The sequence below is a fragment of the Tasmannia lanceolata genome, unplaced genomic scaffold (assembly GCF_043159265.1).
Source record: "Tasmannia lanceolata isolate RefF3 unplaced genomic scaffold, GAP_Taslan_0.1 ptg000019l, whole genome shotgun sequence".
NCBI lineage: Eukaryota > Viridiplantae > Streptophyta > Magnoliopsida > Canellales > Winteraceae > Tasmannia > Tasmannia lanceolata.
In genome coordinates, this window is record NW_027518696.1 from 3,885,678 (window position 1) to 3,905,547 (window position 19,870).

Consider the following 19,870-nt stretch of genomic DNA (forward strand, 5'->3'; position numbering starts at 1 on the left):
AAATCTCTTTGGTTGCTCTTTTGAAGATGTGCAAATCTTGCACATTTATATCTTTAATACTCCCCCTCAAGGTGCATGGGGATTTACCATACCCAGCCTAGTGATAATTAGCCGAAAATTATCTTTTCCAAAGCTTTGGTGAAGATGTTGGCCAAATTGATGTTTTGATGGAATGAAGTTTGGTTGAATCAACCCTTTCTCGGTCTTTTCTCTGAAAAAGTGACAATCAAGTTCAATGTGTTTTGTCCGTTCATGAAAAACTGGATTAGCTGCAATGTGAAGAGCAGCTTGGTTGACTGGTTGGTGCTGTGGAATACTAAGATCATTGAGCAAGTATTGTACCTATTGAACTTCACAAGTTACTCTAATACCATGTAACAATGGCAAATTCGTTGGAATGTAAAACTCCCCATGTCCATTCTTGGCTTCGGAGACTATATTTAAAAACTATTCAACAAGGTATTAGGGAAATACATGATACAAGGAATGGTATAAAATCACAAACGAACTGCTATATTGAGAGATTTGCATATCTCTTCTATTTACAACACACTTCCATTTTCAGCCTTGAATGATATTTTGAGATATTTTTAATATTTGCATATTTCTATCTTTGAAATCTCTACTATTTGCAGCTTTGGTTGCTCTTTTTGGAGATGTGCAAATCTTGCACACTACTATCTTTAAATATTTTCTAGATCTCAAAATATCTATGTTGAACGAAACATATTCTTCTGGATTTTTATCTGAAATTCATACATGTGGATTGATTTCCTTTTCAGGATTGACATGTTTCGGAACCGATGGAACAGTTCAGAGTGAGAAGGCCATTTATAATTGTTCCGAATTTAAACAAATTTTGAGGAGAAAAGAGTATTTTGTAGTGCTTTCCGACGGTAATTTAACAATGTGGTGGGTGTGTAGAGTGTTGTCGCTACTGGGTTTGGTTAGCTGCCTTCAAACCATGGCAGTTCCACACCGGATGCTTGTGGATACCGATATGGATACAGATGATTTCTTCGCTCTCTTGTATCTTTTGAAGCAGAATAGATCTGAATTCGATTTGAAGGTTTGTGTTCTTGCCTTTGGATGCTGTTTTACTTTGTTTTTGTATTTGAATTGGTGCTAAGTTAGGTTGAGTAGTTGGAGTCGCGAGCTGACTCAGCAAATTTGTACAACTAGGTTGAAATTTTCATGAGTTGAGTCAATTAGCGAGCCAACTGAAAATAGATTCGAGTCTTTACTGAGTTGACTTGCTGAGATTTTCCTGAAAAACATTTTCCCCTACAACATATTTTCATGGGGTGCCGCACATATTCTATACCCAAGAATAGCATGGGTAGGGCTCACCATTTTGCACTTTATCCTGTGGGCCCACCAACTCTATCCAAACCCATGCATAGGACCCACTAATTAACACTTCATGCTATGATGGAGCCCATAGTCTCTACCCAAACCAATGCAAAAGGCAGGGCCAACCATTTTACGCCTAAGGTTACTGATGAGGCGATGTCCACTATCCCTACCCAAACCTATGCATTTGACTGAGCCCACTATTTTACACCTCATGTTTTGATGGCCTAGGGCCAACCATTTTACACCAATGCATAACATGCGACTGAATACTAGTGTGTGTGTGTGTGTGTCTATATATATATATATATATATATATATATATATATATATAATGAGAAAACGGTTCCTACACACGTGTAGAGAGTTCTCTACACACTAGCTTAAAATACAGTGGGGGCCCACATTGTTTGGGCCATCCAAGCCATCCATTTTAAAGACCTTCACATAGATAGGGTGTCTACAAAAAATCAGATCCATAGGATCATCCCAACCCTACGATTTGTGGAGGTAAAATGGATGTCTTTAAACCTTCACAAATTAGTCCATTTTTTGCCTCCACAGTTCGAATGGTTAGGATGATCCTATGGATCTGATTTTTTGTGGACACCCTATCTATGTGAGGGCCTTAAAAATGAATGGTTTGGATCACCCAAATAATGTGGCCCCCACTGTATTTTAAGTTAGTGTGTAGATAACTTATCTACACATATGTGTAGGAACCATTTTCTCATATATATATATATATATATATATATATATATATATATATATATATATGTGTGTGTGTGTGTGTGTGTGTGTGTGGGTGGGGGGGGGGGGGGGGAATGGCTAGTACTGTTTTGTTCCTCTCTGATCGACGAATCACCCCCGAAAGTTTCAAGTCGATTCGACAGCTGGATCAAGAGAATGAAGCTTTCAAAGTAAGTGGCAGTTTCTGTAACAAGTTGTGGTAGCTCAAAAAATTTATAGAAATTGCCACTCATTTTGAAAGCTTTGTTCTCCCAATTCGGAGGCTGGATCGACTTGAAACTTTAGGGTATTATTCTATATTCGGAGAGGAACAACATAGTACCAGCCACTCGCTGGAAAACTCAGCCGACAGTAAGAAGCTTGCATAGGTAAGCTACCTATGCATACTCTTAGATTCCCTTTTCCCTATTTATATAGGGAAATGATATCAACGCCGCAATATATTATAAGATGCACGACTTACCTTATCGAAAAGCTCTTACAAGCCCTCTAAATACTGAAGGACAAGATGCTTTCACTCATCTTATAAAAATAGTGGAGTTCTGAAACCATTTTCCTGTACATAATATGTACTAAGCAGCTTTCTTTTCATTTGTCATTCGCCTTTTTCCAAGAAAAGTTTCTCTTTTTTTTGGAAAACATTTTACCTACACCATGTTTTGATGGGGTGGGCCTCATTTTTATACCAAGAATAGCATAGTGCCCACCATTTTACCTCGACTCTGTCCAAACTCATGCATACCGTGGGACCTACTATTTTACACCTCATGCTATGATGGGGTGGGGCCCAGTATTTAATGACCATATCTAGCATGGGAGGCCCACTGTCTCTACCCAAACCTATGCACAAGGTGAGGCCCACCATTTTACCCCTAATGTATTGATAAGGTGGGGTCCACTGTCTCTACCCAAACCTATGAATTGACTAGAGCCCACTATTTTACACCTCATGATTTGAAAGGGTGGTGTCCAACATTTTAAACCCAAGCATGGGTGGGGCATTTTACACTTAATCTTGTGGACACACCATATCTACCTAAACCCATGCATTTGGTGGAGCCCACTATTTTACAGCTCATGCTATGATGGATGGGCCCCACCATTAGTGTGGGGCTGCCATATTGTGTGGGGTACTTCACTATTTTACATCTCATGTTATTGATGCGATGGGGCTGCCATATTTTTTATAGGGTGGGGCCTACCATTTTACAACGCAGGATTTTTATGAGTTGGGCCCACTCTTACACATTATGTTTTGATTGTGTGGGGCCTGTCATTTTACACCCATGCATAGCATGGGCCCGGAATACTAGTGTGTGTCTTCATGTAAAATGTGATTTTTGTGGGCCCTCTTTCCCTGTGTACTTCAAAGTTTTGTATTTTAATTAGAGTTGATTGAATAAGCTTCTTACGATGTTTCCTGGGCTTTCTTTCCCATTGTACTTCAAAGTTTTGTATTTTAATCAGGGAGATGATACCCCCTTAACGTTTTTCTTTGGCTTTAAAACTTAACTAATAACGTTAGAGGGAGGGGGGCATATCATTTTCCTTTAATTAAAGTTGATTGAATATGTGACATGTGCTGATATAAAATACCTTCACTCTCCTTGTCAGCAATTTGACATGTGACAGAGGAGTTGAAATCCCAAGTAATGTCCTGCAGAAAAGAAAAATATCATGTGCATTATTATATATTTATTGATCACATCATGTACAAGTACAACCAAGTATATGATAGCTATTTAACACTGACATCAACATGCTATTTAACACTCTGTTTATGCATGCAATAGTCATTTATGCGATTACACAAGAAATAACAGCACTGACAACCAACCGAACATGAAGAAAGAATGCAAGAAGCTGCTTAATCTTTTCTATTTGCCTAATTCTGTGCAATTCATTGTGGAGTACAAATAAAGGAAGAGTTGATTTTCAAATTTCACTTTCTTAAATGTACCTTAACAATTTAAAATTGAATTATTTTCAAATAACTTTATATCCTAACAGTACTCCCATGTTGCAGGCGATTACGGTCAATGCAAATGGATGGACAAATGCTGGGCATGCTGTGAATCAAATATATGACATTCTTTATATGATGGATAGGGATGACATTGCAGTTGGAGTAGGGGGTGAAGGTGGGATATTACCAGATGGTACTATACTCCCAGATGTTGGTGGATATCTTCCACTGATTGAACAGGTAACAACGAAAATCTTGTTTTATGTCTGGCATATCTCAAACATAATATCGTAATACCTTTTCATGAACAGTCATCATCACATGTTTGATATAGTTTTAGGAAGGATTTTGCATTGAAATCTTAGCATAGAAGTCTATTTACTCCACAGCCAAATCCATTTTTTTTTTCTCAAGTTTTGGTAATAGTTGAGTATCCAACAGGGTATTTCAACAGTAGGAGGTTGTCGGTACAGACAGGCTATTCCTTTAGGAGCTGGAGGACGTTTAGAAACAGATACTAATTATGGCATACGAAGAGGCTTCCTTCCACAGGTACAAAATTAAATTCTTTGCGTGTAGTCTGTTGAGCACTTTATTAGTTCAATCATTTGATTTACTTTGAGATAGTTTCCATTTTGGAGTCATACTTGTTTAAATTTCAGTCTAAAAACTTGTTTCTGATTGATTGTATAATACAGCAGCTTTCTGTCTGATATTTGATGTGCTTCAATTATTCTATTTTGTTTCCGTTACTAATATCCTTACTGTCTTAATCTACTCAAAGTATCATGAACTCTATTGAAATTGAAAGATTTCTTTAGAATTTAGTTATAACATACACAACCTTGGATTGTTGTGTTTCATTACTGTTCTATCAGCGAATCCCTCGAAAGTTCAACTTTGGAACTATGATTTCTTGAAGGGTTAACCATAGCAGCTTTTCATGTAGAGCGGGATAATGTATGCAAGAACAGTAGAAATTTTATAGCTAAAAATGTGGTTTTTTTATGTGAGAAAATTTAATTTATGGTTTATAAAAAATTTCTCAAATAAATCTTTAGGGCTTCAAGACTCCTGAAATAGCAGCAAGGGTCATAATTTCAATGCCATGGATTCTTTTCCAGCTTATCCAGTGAACAGAAGTCCTTTGCTTACTTATTGCAACTGCCTATTGTATATGTTGGTGAATCAATACAATTTCCTGTGTTAAATTTTAAAATTTTCTTTTGATGCTTTATCCTGGTAATTGAAATTGATTGCATGAAGGTGCATTGGGTCTCAATCGGTTGGCACAATCTCAAATGAACAGGGCCTTAGAATTTCACATATAATAATACACACACATAAACAATATATATATATATATATATATATATATATATATATATATATATATATATATATATATATATATATATATATATATATATGTGTGTGTGTGTGTGTGTGTGTGTGTGTGTGTGTGTGTGTGTGTGTGTGTGTGTGTGTGTGTGTGTGTATAATTATTTTCTGAAAATTGTTAATATGAAAGTGGTCTGGTTAGAAGGTCAATATGCTAGGTGCCTATAATGTGATACCATGGATGTGTTGTTGTTCTTTAGTTACACACAGATACATGCACGAACAATGGTTATGGTTCTAATAATTGTATCAAAAACAGTTTTCAGGTTGCTCTCTAGTTACACACAAATACATGTATGAACAATGGTTATGGTTCCAATAGTTGTATCAAGAACAGTTTTCAGGTTTTTTAGAATTATTGCACTTTTATGTTGAAAACTTTGTATTTTATCCAATGGCTAGTTCGTGGTATGCCAGTTGATTATTTGTGTTCTCATTTATTCTCTTCTACAATTTAGCTCGTCAATTGCTTTGTAATGATTAGTTTTGGATGCTGCACCAATATCTCTCTCTCTCTCTCTCTCTCAAATTTTGAATGATATTCTTTTTATTCTCAATTCTATGTATTACATTTTATAGAATTGAGAATTATTTATTTTCTGATACATATTATCAAATGATGTATATTTGAGTAAACAGCCTCTTTGCATTAACATTCTGAATTTTAACATGGGACTCATATCTTTATTCTTTTATTGTTAAGTCTGGGATTGACCTTATGCCATACGTCTAACGTTTAGTCACAACTTCTGATCATATAACATAGGGTGTTTAGACTTTTAATTATCTTATGTTTTTTGTGTTCATCACAGGGGAAAAGAAATTATTCTCCTCTTTACCAGCCTACTGCACAGCAGGTCATGATAGACACAGTATCTGCTGGTCCCATTACCGTGTTTCTTCTTGGAGCTCATACAAATTTTGCTATTTTTATTAGGAATAATCCTCATTTGAAGAAAAATATTGAGCATATTTATGTCATGGGTGGTGGTAGGTCAGGTAATCTGTTCACAGCCTACACTAGCAACCCATATGCTGAATTCAATATTTTCGGAGATCCTTTCGCTGCATATGAGGTAACTAATTATTCTTGTAACATATATTAATAACTGGACATTGTGAACATTTTTTTCTTACTTCTATGTATGGTACTATCCATTTGATAAGCATGAAGCTTTAAGTAGATTATGTCTTTTATTCCGATTAACATTTTTTTGATGAGTGTATGACCATGGTTTTGCTTTAACCTTCTGCGGCTTCTGTATCTCTATAGTTACATAGCCCTGGAATGAAGTTTGTTTAATCGCTTGGCTGTAGTTAGTTCTAGAAAATGAGAAAACTATATGTGGGATCAAAGCTAGAGTGGTTATTGATTCATATAAAAGAGAACATTCTATAGAAATCCATATCGGAGTACAAGTAGCAATTTGATAGTTTGAAGCAAGCAGAGCAGTTTGAGTCTCTTGGGCCATGGTTCCGGATGTGGAGAAATGCATTGACGGTTCAATGGTTCAAAAATTAGTTTATTATGATGCTAGTGACGACACAATGAAGTGTGTAATATGATCAGATCAGACTCATATCTAAGTCTAATTAGGAAATGCATGAACCTTAGTCTTTCTGAATTTGGTCTTCCATATGATACTCTTCATTGTGCTTTTGATCTTAGAAAGGGGAACGTTTGAAGTTCCTCACATTAACATCCAAAGTCATAAACTAGACACACCTTGAAGTCTCCAATTGTGGATATACATGTGAAAGAGCTGCTACATTCCCCCCCTCCAAAAGTCCAACCACAAAAAATGGAAACCACACGAAAAGAGGTGGAAACATGGAATTGGGTTTCCTTTCCAGCTCTTTCCACCCCTTTCCGGCAAACCAATCTGTATTTATTACCCGGGTGAGTGGAGGAATGATAGATGAAAGGGCATTCTTTATGCAAGGGCCTGGGAAGGGCCCTTAAATGACGTGGATCTATTCAAGGGCCCTTCCCAGGCCCTTGCATAAAGAGCGCCCTTTCAGCTATCATTCCTCCTGTGAGAAAGATGTTGAATATTCAATCTTCTGTTTTTAATTTTGAACTATAACTTGCAAAGCATTATATTGGTAACAGTTTGGATTGTCGACGCCTGCCTTAATAGAATTTGACATGGGCAAATTCTTATTCCCTTAGCTTGGGATGCTAGTTCTCATATAACATTTTGGGATGCCACATTAGACATTCATGGATGCATGGCATTTCTTTGCTTGTAGGTATTCCATTCAGGCATCCCAATTATCCTAATTCCACTTGATGCAACAGACACCATCCCCATAACTAAGGAGTTCTTTAAGGTATTTGAGCAGAGGCAGGACACATACGAGGCACAGTACTGCTTCCAATCCTTAAAAATGGCTCGTGAAACTCGGATTGATGAGCTGTTTTATAAGGTAACTTTCTATTGTGCTTCTTTCATTAGTTGAGTTTTTTCTTACATTTGAATATGTAGTCAGTTTTTTTGCAACTCCTAAATAATTTGATTTAAGTATACCTCTTTAATAACTTTTAGACAACTTTTTGCAGGCGTATTTCATGTGGGATTCTTTTATGGCTGGAGTGGCCGTATCAATCATACGTAATGGACACAATCATCATGGGGAAAATGAATTTGCTGAGATGGAATATGTAAACATAACAATAGTTACCTCAAATAAACCCTATGGCGTATATGATGGTTCCAATCCATTTTTTGATGGTCGTGCGATTCCAAAGTTTAATTTACAGATAGATGGAGTACATAGTGGTCATGTTCAGATGGGGCTTCAAGATCCATTTTGCTTGGTGAAAGATGGGAAAGGGAAATGCGAGGTAATTTATTAGGATGAAATAGTTGACAACTTATATCTTTTCTTATTTCTGTCTCACTTAGGTATATTACTTCTGTCTAACTAATGATTCTTAAGCTCACTGCTGTAATATAAGATCATCCATTGATTATATTTCTCTAATGACTACCTACCGTATTGTAAATTGTAACTAAGGTTATAAAATCAGCACATATGGGGTGATAATTTTTGTTAACATCTTTTGTTTAATAGATTATTAGGATATGACTACTTGAGGGGCTGAATTCAGAACAAAGTTTTTTTCTCCATGAAAAGTTTATGTTCGATATATTTCCATGGTGTAGAACCCTTTGTCCTTTCAATTGAAAGTACATTTTTTTTATCAAATTTTATAAGTACTAATATGAATTCGGTGTGGTACAAATAGGATGGATCCACAAAGGAGGGAACTGGTCCGGAAGCAGTTCAGGTACTTGCTGCAACAAAAGCAAAACCAAACCGGGATATTGGAAGCCCACTTGATAGGGAGTTTTTCATAAGCTTTTTGGATGTAAGTGATTCTAAATGTCTTTTTTTTCCTGTATCAAATTCGAGCTCACGAAACATCCTTTATATCCATTTAGGACTTTTTTTATCTCTACATTTAGTTTGGTGCTATTTTTTTCTCATTTTTCTCGGATTAGAATGAAGCGCGGTTATTTCTATAATTCTTGATAGAGAGGGCAGGTTTCCTTTTATATAATCATGGGTAATTGAGGATAATTAATAATTGCTTTGAATTAATTAATTACAGGACAATGTTCATTTCTCAAGCTAGGTTAGCAGGGTATTGTTGCATCCTATGGTACAATTGTGTTCTCTATGGGCTCTGAATCTGGAACTCTCTATACAAGGATATATCCATGTTTAAGTAATTGGATGGAACACTTAGGGAAGGATGCTTTCATCAAAGGTTCTTGGAAAATTAACATACCTTTGAAATGTTTGGGCTTTTGAGAAAGTGAATGTGTTTTTGTGCAAACAACCCAGGATTATCTATGATGGTAAGATGATGAGAGATTGCAAGAGTGACTATGTCCATAGGCAAAGTGATCAGAAAGTCCACATATGTTAAAGGAAAAATTGATTACAAGAGATTTAAAACCTCAAGAGACAAAATGAGAAATTAAGGAGAAAACACACCTTCTCTCATTTTCTAAAGCGTTGGGCTCTCGTACTCATGAGACCCCTTTCTCTCTCAAATCTCAACAATAAAAATGAAAATCTCTCCTAATTCTGTTTTTTCAGACCTCTTTTTTATGAGGGCTTTTTAGGTGGTCTTCCCATGTCAACTACTATGACTTGGAAATTCATATCATATTAAAACTCAACATACGTAATAAAAAACTAAACCAATCTCCACCTTCGCTTGAATTCTGTGAAACTTTCACAGAGTAACTCATTGACCCTGTGCAAACAAAAAAAGCGAGTACAAATTTAAATCCTGAAAGACAAAAGAAGAAACTAAAAAGAAACACACCTCTCGCATGCAAATGCTGCTTGCTCTTGTATTCATGCTCTCTCTCTCTCTCTCACCTCACGAACTCTCAAAAAACCTATATTTTGTAATCTTTTTCGATGTTCTCACATCACCTACTTTGACATGGAAGTCGAAGTTGTAGTAAAACTCAACTAATTCGAACACTCAAACCATTTTCACCTTGCCTTGAATTCTGCTAGGCTTATCCATAGAGATTGCTCACAGAAAATTTCACCCAAACAACCCACTGGGATGGCAAAGTGTCCAATCATTCTGGACTTTGATCAAATCCAAGAATGGCTTGAAAATTTCCACAGCTCTGGCTTAGTCATCATATCTGTCGCATTCAACTTCATGCTAATCTTCTTCAAAGAAAGTTCACCACATGATATAATTATTAAATAAAATATTATTAGTGACCTAGTACATTATAGTAATTGTACACATTGTTGATGCACACACACATATATACATATATGTATGTATGTACGTACTGTAATGTTTTTGAATCAGCAATTAAATCAATGACCTTGCCACACAAATTGTTATGGCGATCCTATATCTCCTTTTGTCCATTTTTTTGGTAGGTAAGCTAGGATTAAACCTATGTCCTTGAGGTTGAGGTACAAAGCATTGATCAATTGGTCTACAGGCACAACCCCATCTTCATCAATGAAAGAGCGAGATATCCATGCCTAGATTAATCTCAAGTTGGTCGCACGATAACCGTCACTCATTCTGTTACAACAAACAACTCATTGGCGCCCATTGTGTTGGGGCTTGTTATTCACCCAAGTTGCTAGCAGATTCCTGCAAACAGAGTCTGATTGCTTGTGACGAGGAACAGGCACACTAATAACTACTTCTCTTCTCTTCTAATCTTGTTCTTCCATTGTAATCAATTAGAAGTCTCATCTTAATCTCTCTTTGATCCATTCAACCCACATGAAAATCCAAATCCCTTTTCATCAATTCTAAAATTTTAATCAAGTAATGCATTGAGAATTTAATAGCCCAAGTAAATATAATGCTTTATTTGTAAATAAAAAGCTTACTATAATGATGGATAAAATAAAAGAGAAAAGGATGAAGGATCCATTCATGTACAAGATCTTGGTGAGTGTCCTTCAGAATCTTACATTCACAAGACTAGCTATCACATATGCTGTGAATAAGGTTTGTCACACTTGAATGTTCCCACAGAGGATCAATTTGCTGGCAGAAAAGAGAGTTTTAGGGTACATCCAAGGAACAATAAACTATGGACAGTATTATGAGCAACGAAAGCACAAAAGAGTCACAATTGTAAGCTACTCAGATGCTGATTAGGCAGGTGACCCCGTTGCCAGATGGTTAATGACAAGATTCTACATAGTTATAAATGGACACTTCATTTGTTGGAGTAGTAAAAGCAAAGGGCTGTGTCCAGGTCTAGTGCCAAAAGCAGATCAATAGAAATTTTATAGGCAATTAATTTTAGTATTCTTTCTTCTGTGATGTTAAGTTTTATTCGTAGTATTTCTGATTGCATTACCGGCCCTAGCAATTTTGATCACACTGTTGATGTTTAGGTGTGAATATTTAGGTACAATGTAGAACCAGACTGTTTCCCACAGTGGATCATTTGAAAAGGAGCCCCATACATTATATATGCATGGTTAAGGTTTAAATACTTCGTTGAAATAAAGGGGACGCATCTAAGTTTTTTTTTACTCTTGTTACACTCATTCTTATTTTCAACCAATTTGAATTTTTTCCATAGGTTGCATGTTGTGCATGAAATAAATTATGAAATTATCTCTTTTGTTTGTGAAGGATCTAAATGATTCTCAACAGAGTGGGCGGTTCAATTTAACAACACAATTTCCTTGCTACAAAGAAGTTTTATACAAGCCAGATTTTTCAACAAGGAAACTGGGGAAACCTGTCGTGTTTGACATGGATATGAGTGCAGGAGATTTTATAGCTCTTTTTTACCTACTAAAAGTACCTGTTGAAATAATTAACCTCAAGGTAGAGTGGAACTCCATCTACTTTGTTTTCAATTGTTATGGGTCTATCCATACTAATTATATCAAATATTTTTATGTTTCTATTTCCAAGGCAATTTTGGTAAATGGCAATGGCTGGGCAAATGCTGCGACAATAGATATTGTGTATGATATATTGCATATGATGGGGCGGGATGACTTGCCTGTTGGTCTAGGAAGTCTATTTGCGCTGGGGCAACCGGATCCCTCTTTCCCTACTGTTGGGGACTGCAAATACATAAAGGCTATCCCACATGGTGCTGGTGGATTTATTGACTCTGATACGCTATATGGATTATCTCGTAGTTTGCCACGGAGCCCTAGAAGGTAGGTACTGGTTGAATCCGAATCCATTCAACACAGATGCTGGTGCAGTGTATCTTTATAGCATAATACTGCACTTGATATGTAGGTGTCATTCTAGTTGAAATACGGGTTATGTTTGGATTACTTAACGGGATTATATTTCAGGCTTACATCTGAAAACTCTGTGAAATATGGAGCTCCAAAAGATACTGATCACCCTGAACTTAGACAACCATTAGCATTAGAAGTTTGGCAGTCTATTTCAAGGGCGATGGATCCAGGAGATAAGATTACAATATTGACGAATGGACCACTAACTAATTTAGCCAACATAATTCTATCAGATAAGAATGCAAGCTCTGTGATTCAGGTCAGTTACTTTTTCTCATCTTGCTGTCCAAACTTTGTAGGGAAGAGGTTATGATGGTTGGAAAGAGGTTGGGCAAATGGATTTTGGATCTTTATAGGGAATAGGTTATGATGGTTGAAACTTGAAAGAAGTAATTGAACTATAAGTTTCGATATGAATTTTGTCAAATCACAATTTATATTTATCTTTTTCATTACATTATTGGACTCACCATTATGCTCTCCAAATAACATCATTGCCTCTTGGTTTTACTTTCTATTGCAGGATGTATATATAGTTGGGGGGCATATAAGTGATGGTATCAGTGAAGGAAATGTTTTCACCATTCCTTCAAACAAGTTTTCCGAATTCAACATGTTTCTTGACCCTTTAGCTGCTAAGACGGTCATGGACTCAAAACTTGATATCACACTCATTCCCCTCAGCATCCAATGGAGATTTAGTTCATTTGATAAGATTCTAGAGCAGCTGACAAATAGGACACCCGAAGCCATGTTTTCCCATCGTTTGCTGTCAAGGATGTACCATTTACAACAAAAGTACCAAAGATACCACCACATGGTAAAGTATATCCCTCTCGTGACCTAATTATATCTGAAGCATCTAATGCATGTTAGCATTCCACCATATGGGTATTGTAGTTTTTTTTTTTTTTTTTGGTGTCACGTTTACTATTTATCCGAATGCAGGATACATTCTTGGGAGAAATCCTTGGTGCGGTGCTCTTGGGTGGTGATCATCAGCTTCTAAATCTGACGACACAAATCAAGCCTATCACTGTCTTGGTTACTGGTGACATATCCAAAGATGGGCAGATTGTGATTGATAAAAACAATGGAAGATTAGTTACTATATTGGAGAGTTTAGACTCCAAAGCATATTATGATCAGGTCACTAACTTATTAGGTGATAAAACACAATCTGCTGTGATTAGCAGCTTCTTTGAACAAGAAAGAATTTGGACTCGTTGTGATTGAGGCCTTTGTAGGTTAAATTTCTTCCATAAAATTATGTTGTGAAGGCATTATTGCCCACAATATTTTATAATAAAAAATATATATAACATATGAAAAGGGTTCATGTGACGCTTGACACACTGTTTTCCTTATTGTCTTTTTTGATCGGATCCTTATTGTCTTTCTTCTCCTTTCTTTCTCTTTTCTCATACTATCTTTCCAGTTGGTATCAGAGCAAATAGGCAGATCATGTACATGGTTCTTCATTTTTTCTTTAGATCATAAGATTAACAAGAGGCTTTCATAGTGACATCATCTATATGACCAGGTTTTGCATCTAGCATCCTTGCCATAATGGTTATTTTCAGTTCTTAAGAAAAATTACTGAAACATCATATTTCTTTAATTGAATCATATTTTGCAGTTGGAGTTTATTTTTATTGCTTTATAACAATGGGTGCTGTTTTTGCCTTGTATCAAATCTCTAAACTATGCCATACATCATGATTGGATCATTTTCCAAGTGGCTGCAACAGTTTTTGTTTATAGATATTTGCTGCCCTTTATTTTTCATACTTCACAATGGATTACATGTTATGCAATAGCGGCGGTTTGTAGTATGACGACAAAGGTGTTATCCACATTGCCCATAATCTAATCCGAAGGCATGCAAATGCTCCAAGTGAAAAGAAAAAAATACCCTCACATGTAAGCAGCATAAGGTTGGCACCCATACATTTCCAAATCTATCTTTGTTGCATGCCTTACTTTTATATCAAAAGTTAAATTTAACTGATCTTGAGTTACATTAGCTGAGTTTGCTGGGATCATTATCAGGTAATTTTTTTTCATCAATGGTTGATAATCGGTTAAGGAAAATGACAATTTTTTTCATGGGATAGATCAATCCCATGGAAACAAATTCATGATTTTAAGGAGGGGCATTTTGCAACTTTTGAAATGAGGGAATATAATCACTTGTGCTTACGTTAGCTAATTGATTAGTGATTTAGTCACAGCCATTGATCACTAATATGATCAAGGGCTGACATTGACTGAATCTTCAAAAAAGGGGCTGAGATTGACCATGATAAAATGAGTTCTCTACCCTCAATTACAACCAGAGAGACACTTGGAATCTTCCAATTTTTCCCCTAAATTGGGTTACCTCTCTATTTAAGGGCATTAACATCCCTTCTTCAAGGAATTTTTAGAATTTTGAAATCTGAAAAAAATAAAAAATAAAAATTTTTGCCTTGTAATTTTTCAATCCCCCGAGGAATTCGTGTTGGCCCCTCTCCACCCTACAACTACATCCTGCAATTCGATCTCCATCTTGAAGAAGAAGAAGATCCCATCCGTTGAATGTCTCCTCCAAAGCATTCAAGATAAAATCTGAAGAAGAAAAAAGTGATCTCATTGGTGTAAGTTCAGTTATTACATGTAATTTTCTGTCTTGTTTTTAAGTGCAAACTGTTGTTATCTGAAATATATGAAGTAATTTTGAATCAGAAAACTCAACCCAATTGTCTAACAGAATATGTAAAATTTTGAATTTTTAGAAAAGGAAGCATTCAAATTCTTTGTTATGTACTAGTGTCTTTCTATGCCATGAAACTCTTTTATCTAAAGACCAATGCAACTCGACCTAGCCCGAGTTGCATTCCCAGTTACAAAATCTAATCCTTTTGGACCATGATAATTATGATGGGTATGATCTCTGTGCGTATAGCAAGCTGGGTTTTATTTTATCCTTGGATAGGCTTGCTATCCTTGATTCTCATTGAAAATGGCCCCAACGGGTAAGGTATATTTACCTCGTAGATTAGTGGTGTAAATAGTCATCAGGGAGGAGCAGGCATTGGATTTACCTGGAACTTGGTGGTAAGTAGTGTTTGGTTGTCAACTCATAGAGTAGTGGTATGGAGTGTCATTACCAATATAGAGAGAAAAGAGAGAAAAAGAGGGAAGAGAGAAAAAGCATCGTTCCCAAGAAATCCAAGCAAAATTTTGGCATGAAGTTCATAGGGAGGAGATACATCAGTAGACTTGCAATGAATGATTAACTGAGAGACGTCCCTGGTAGTCTCCTGGGATGTCAATGCTATATTGGCAACCAAACAAGGGGTTTTGCTGACATGACACCCAAATGCCAAGCAAAACCCAGAGTCGGCAATCCCAGGGGTTTACTCGAGATAAATTTATCCAAGCAGAGTAGCCAATCCTAGGAACAGCTTATGCAAGGATTTCTATCCTAGTGGAGAACATCCCCAATAGGAATAAAGGGAATGTAATTGGTCAGGGGTCAGCTACAGAAAATACTTCACAGAGGGCTTTATGTAGTCATTGAGCTCAACACATCAAAACCCAAAGCCCATGAATGAACTACTCTTATAATTTTGAAAAGAAAGCTATAGCTAATGAGATAAAAGGGGGATTTCACATGAGAGTCATCTCCCTTTATTTCTCTCTCATACGATCAATAGTTCATGCTCAACAGTTAAAGAACCCTTCTTATGTGTCGAAGAAGCTTACATTTTCCACTCTGAAACTCTCAACACTACAAACCATAACTTTGTTTACACCTCCATTCACCTCCTATTTTGCATTAAATTGCTTTAGTTACAAAGCCAGCATACTACTCCATTATCGGAATCGATCCACCAGCTGCCAATATCTGTTGCTCCAACTACAATCAAATATGGAGGAAATAATAGGAGAGTAAGAGAACTTAATTATATTCACAAGGGCTGCAAGAAAGAGTTTATCTTACCCTGAATAGAGATTCCAGCTTGCTCTTCACCAGGGAACACTCATGTTTCACTTGTTGCAGACATCTCAAACAGCTGCATAAGAGGAATATAGCTTCCTATGTTGTTAGATGTACATGGAATGAAAGGTTTATTCCCATGGTTATAGTTTGATTTAAGATATATAATATTGATTGTAGGAATAAGTTTGTGATACGTGTTTGAAGTTTGAACCAACTCACCCTTCTCTGTTATTTTCTTCGCAGAAGTTGCGAAATGCAACACAGACATTTTTAACTCTCTGTGCACCTATGCTGTTCAAGAGAAGCCATTTTCAGATAGATTTCATCACAACCTTTTTCTTTCTACTGAAATGTATTAATTTCCTTTCCATCTAAAGGGGAATGCAAAATATAGTAGTAAGAAACATTAACAACACCAAGAAATTAAACATAGTCAGATCCAACACCAAAGGAAGCAGAGAGTTTTACTATTATTGATTTACTGTATATCTTTGTTCTTGGGCTGTAGCCCAGATCTGGAGTTGGCCAAGAAATCCTTTGGGCTTAGTATTATAGCTTTGTAAAGAAAGGAAAAGAAAACCTATTAGATGGAGGACTTAAATACCTGGAGCTGCTTCCCTTCAGTTGGTGAACATTGGCATCAACCTTTTTGAAATCTACGCTTTGTTGCTCTCTTTGAAAAAAATAAGAAAACATTGAGTTCCTTCTCAATATAACTAAATCAAGACAAAGACAAACCATAATTTAGGAAAAAAGAAAGAAAGCAAAGAGAAGTAGCTTCCTCACAAGGCCCTGCCCAAATCATTGAGAATCTTCTCTGAATCATCAAAGAAAAGAGACACAACTTCAAACACAAAATCTGGGTTACTCTCATCTTGTAATTGCTGCAGCTGGTTAAACTGATCATCGAGGAATCCCTTCTCATCAACAAAAACTCATCATCAAAATCACCTCAAACAAGCAAAAACATGAAAGAATTAATAAAAAAAGAAGAAGAAGAAAGCCCATATAAATCTGAGACATTTTTTAGCATTTCAAACTAACCTCGCGAAAGAGAGATGATGTGAGATCGATCAATCTAGACTGCAATTGTACCACCTCCATACTTTCTGCTCTCCTCACTCCACAGTCAACTGAATCTGTTTTCTGATTTTCAGATCTTATGAACCCATTCAGAAGATGGGTTGTACTTAGAAGTAATAAACAACACTCTCAAAACTCAAAAGGGTGTGGAAAAAACAAACAACACTAGAAGGGATTCAATGAATTTATTTTTCTGGGAAGAACCCAACAATCCAAAATTGCCTGCTTTTGGATTGTATACATATAAAGTTGCCCATTTCTCTTCTCTTTCTGGATTTGTGCTCTGCTCTCCCACATCCCCTCCTCCATCTCCCACCCTTTATTAGCAGTTAACTGCTTAAAAAGAACCCAATATCCAGTAAATAATGGCATGTAACATTCATATTCAACTTTCAATCCTTTTATTTCGGAAAGTCTCTCTCTCTCTCTCTCTCTCTCTCTCTCTCTCTCTCTCTCTCTCTCCTCTTTTATTTTCTTCTGTCTCTTATATTTTAAACTTGAAAGACAGCATTCCAATGCTCTTCGGTATTGGTTTACAGATTCCTGACGTGGTAGTGACTTGAGACCATGTTACCCAACCAGGCAAAGACACTTATTACATATATCCCTTCCATCTCAAAAGTGTGAAAAATATAGAATGTGAAAACTTGCTCTTTTATCCATACCATAATATAAGGATGACCTACTCCTTATCCCTTCACACATTCACACCTTTTTTTTCTTTTTCTCGTAAGGAGAATCTTTTCATGCACGCCTGTTCTTGTTGTTTTTGGTGGTGTTGGTGCTTAGCTGGTCTTAACTACATGGATTGGATGGATATATTATACTCATTTATTACCCTTTTTCTTTCTTAAGTCCATGGACTAGGGGTTGAGCCTCTAGCTCAGTTGGTAAAGACAATGTTCTTCAACCACTAGGTTTGAGATTCAATCCCAGTTTACCCACCAAAAAATACATGGATTGGACAGGCCATTCCTTTCTTTCTAATTGGTGGTGTTGTATTCATCACATAGCTGAAATTTTCACTTTTAAGTGGAGATGTAAGGTCTTGGGTTGCACACGTGTTACAGAGATAAAGAACACCAGATTGAAGCTGATTGCATTTAGTTTCAAATGAAAAATGATAACTCTAGAGAGGTAAAGTTTCTCTAGGTTGATGATGGGTTTCTTATGTTTCTTCTGTTACTCACTTCAATAGGTGAAAAATGAAAATCCAGAGACTTTCCATTTTTCAAAAATGAAAAATGATAACTAAGCCTATGACCTATTTGTGTGGTCCTTCTTCTTTTATGGGTCAGATCTTACCTAAACCATGGCCTCAATTTTGCAACCCTAAGGCCCTAACCATTAGGGTCCAATTGAATTGACGACACTTTTGTTTTTGGTGGGTTCAAGCCCCAGATCTCAATGTTGCCACCTTTACATCCTTATCACAAGGAATGACAGGTTAAGACACTTCCTAAAGGGTAATGATATCTGCACTCCCTTGACTTGAAATAACACTCTTTTTTTGTTTTACACCGTTCTACTTAACTATCAAGGGCTACTATAATTTCCAAAAAACTATCAATGGCTGATCAGAAAATAGTGAAGGATAGAGGAGGACCATAATTAAAACAAGAGAGTGCCAATATCACCTCCATTTTTCCATGAATGACTCTACAAGGCTTCTGGTATCCTTAGTTTTGAGCATGGGAACAATCATTAGAGCACTAGGTGACTGCCTATTCAAAGATCAGATAGCTTTTAGTAGGGGTGCGGCTGGGGTCAATTTTTAGGAATTCGGGTTGAGCTTTTACCATAACATCGGGTCGGGTCCGGGTTGAGCTTTTACCATAAAATCGGGTTGGGTTCGGATTGATTCCAATTCACCTTTTTGGCAAAAGCTCAACCTGACCCATCCCAAGGTGCACCCCTAGCTAGTTTTATGGATTGCTTGTGCAGTACAGTAACTTCAGTGTTAAGTGATTACAGCAAATCCTGTGTGTATATGAAGTTTTTGCTGGAATTAGTAATTCAAACGGTGAATTTACAAGTGGGCCCCACCCAAATCTATCTTTAGAAAGTGTGAGAGTCTTTTTATCATGTTGCTTATTTAAAAGAGTCGGTGATGAGTTTTTGGAAAGTTGTTTTTAGTAAGTAGGTGAAATCGTCACTTTCTAATTTGATTAGTGGGTTGTTTGTTTATTTTTAGTTAAGAGATAAAGATAGAAAGCTATTTTTTAGGAAGTTGTTTTTAACGATAGTTTTTTTATTAGAAGGTTGAATTTTTTAGAAACATGCAATCTGTTTCTTTAACGGCAAGAGTTGTTTGCCTATTTAATAGCTTCATCGTGTAAAACATAAAGTGATATGAAATATAAAAAAGAGAGAATAGCAGTGGTTTCTTCATTCAATTATTTTTCCTCTTCCTGTGTATTGTGTATTTTTGTTCTTTATTTCTACAGTTTTGCTGCACCCAATTAGCAGCTTAATTGTGTTTGAAGCATTTGCTATCATGGTAGGGTCCAACGAAAAGGAAGACATCATCTCAT

General features: G+C 36.4%; 2 protein-coding genes across 2 annotated transcripts; one reads left to right on the plus strand and one right to left on the minus strand.

Annotated features, from left to right (window-relative positions):
- Positions 1–791: 791 nt before the first annotated feature.
- LOC143853181 (nucleoside hydrolase 3-like) lies at positions 792–13,776 on the plus strand. Its single transcript, XM_077362917.1, has 12 exons — positions 792–1,069; positions 4,133–4,312; positions 4,514–4,624; positions 6,286–6,549; positions 7,727–7,903; positions 8,037–8,321; positions 8,727–8,849; positions 11,634–11,831; positions 11,922–12,175; positions 12,320–12,524; positions 12,789–13,085; positions 13,214–13,776. Exons 1-12 carry the CDS (start codon positions 908–910, stop codon positions 13,499–13,501), a joined length of 2,544 nt encoding a protein of 847 aa, XP_077219032.1. The 5' UTR covers positions 792–907; the 3' UTR covers positions 13,502–13,776.
- A 2,081-nt stretch (positions 13,777–15,857) lies between these two features.
- LOC143852888 (histidine-containing phosphotransfer protein 1-like) lies at positions 15,858–17,760 on the minus strand. The gene is made up of 6 exons (XM_077362527.1): positions 17,298–17,760; positions 17,040–17,170; positions 16,858–16,926; positions 16,473–16,544; positions 16,254–16,326; positions 15,858–16,169 (listed from the first exon to the last, which is right to left on the minus strand). The coding sequence occupies exons 1-6, from the start codon at positions 17,355–17,357 to the stop codon at positions 16,119–16,121; spliced, it is 456 nt and encodes a 151-aa protein (XP_077218642.1). The 5' UTR covers positions 17,358–17,760; the 3' UTR covers positions 15,858–16,118.
- Between the last annotated feature and the right edge of the window lie 2,110 nt (positions 17,761–19,870).

Coding starts and splice junctions, on each gene's coding strand:
- LOC143852888 (XM_077362527.1), bottom strand. CDS start 17,357: ATGGAGGTGGTACAATTGCAGTCTAGATTGATCGATCTCACATCATCT. Junction 17,171..17,297: donor CATCATCTCTCTTTCGCGAG/GTTAGTTTGAAA, acceptor GTTGATGAGAAG/GGATTCCTCGATGATCAGTT. Junction 16,545..16,857: donor CTGAAGGGAAGCAGCTCCAG/GTATTTAAGTCC, acceptor TCTCTTGAACAG/CATAGGTGCACAGAGAGTTA.
- LOC143853181 (XM_077362917.1), top strand. CDS start 908: ATGTGGTGGGTGTGTAGAGTGTTGTCGCTACTGGGTTTGGTTAGCTGC. Junction 4,313..4,513: donor ATCTTCCACTGATTGAACAG/GTAACAACGAAA, acceptor AGTATCCAACAG/GGTATTTCAACAGTAGGAGG. Junction 8,850..11,633: donor TTTTCATAAGCTTTTTGGAT/GTAAGTGATTCT, acceptor TTGTTTGTGAAG/GATCTAAATGATTCTCAACA.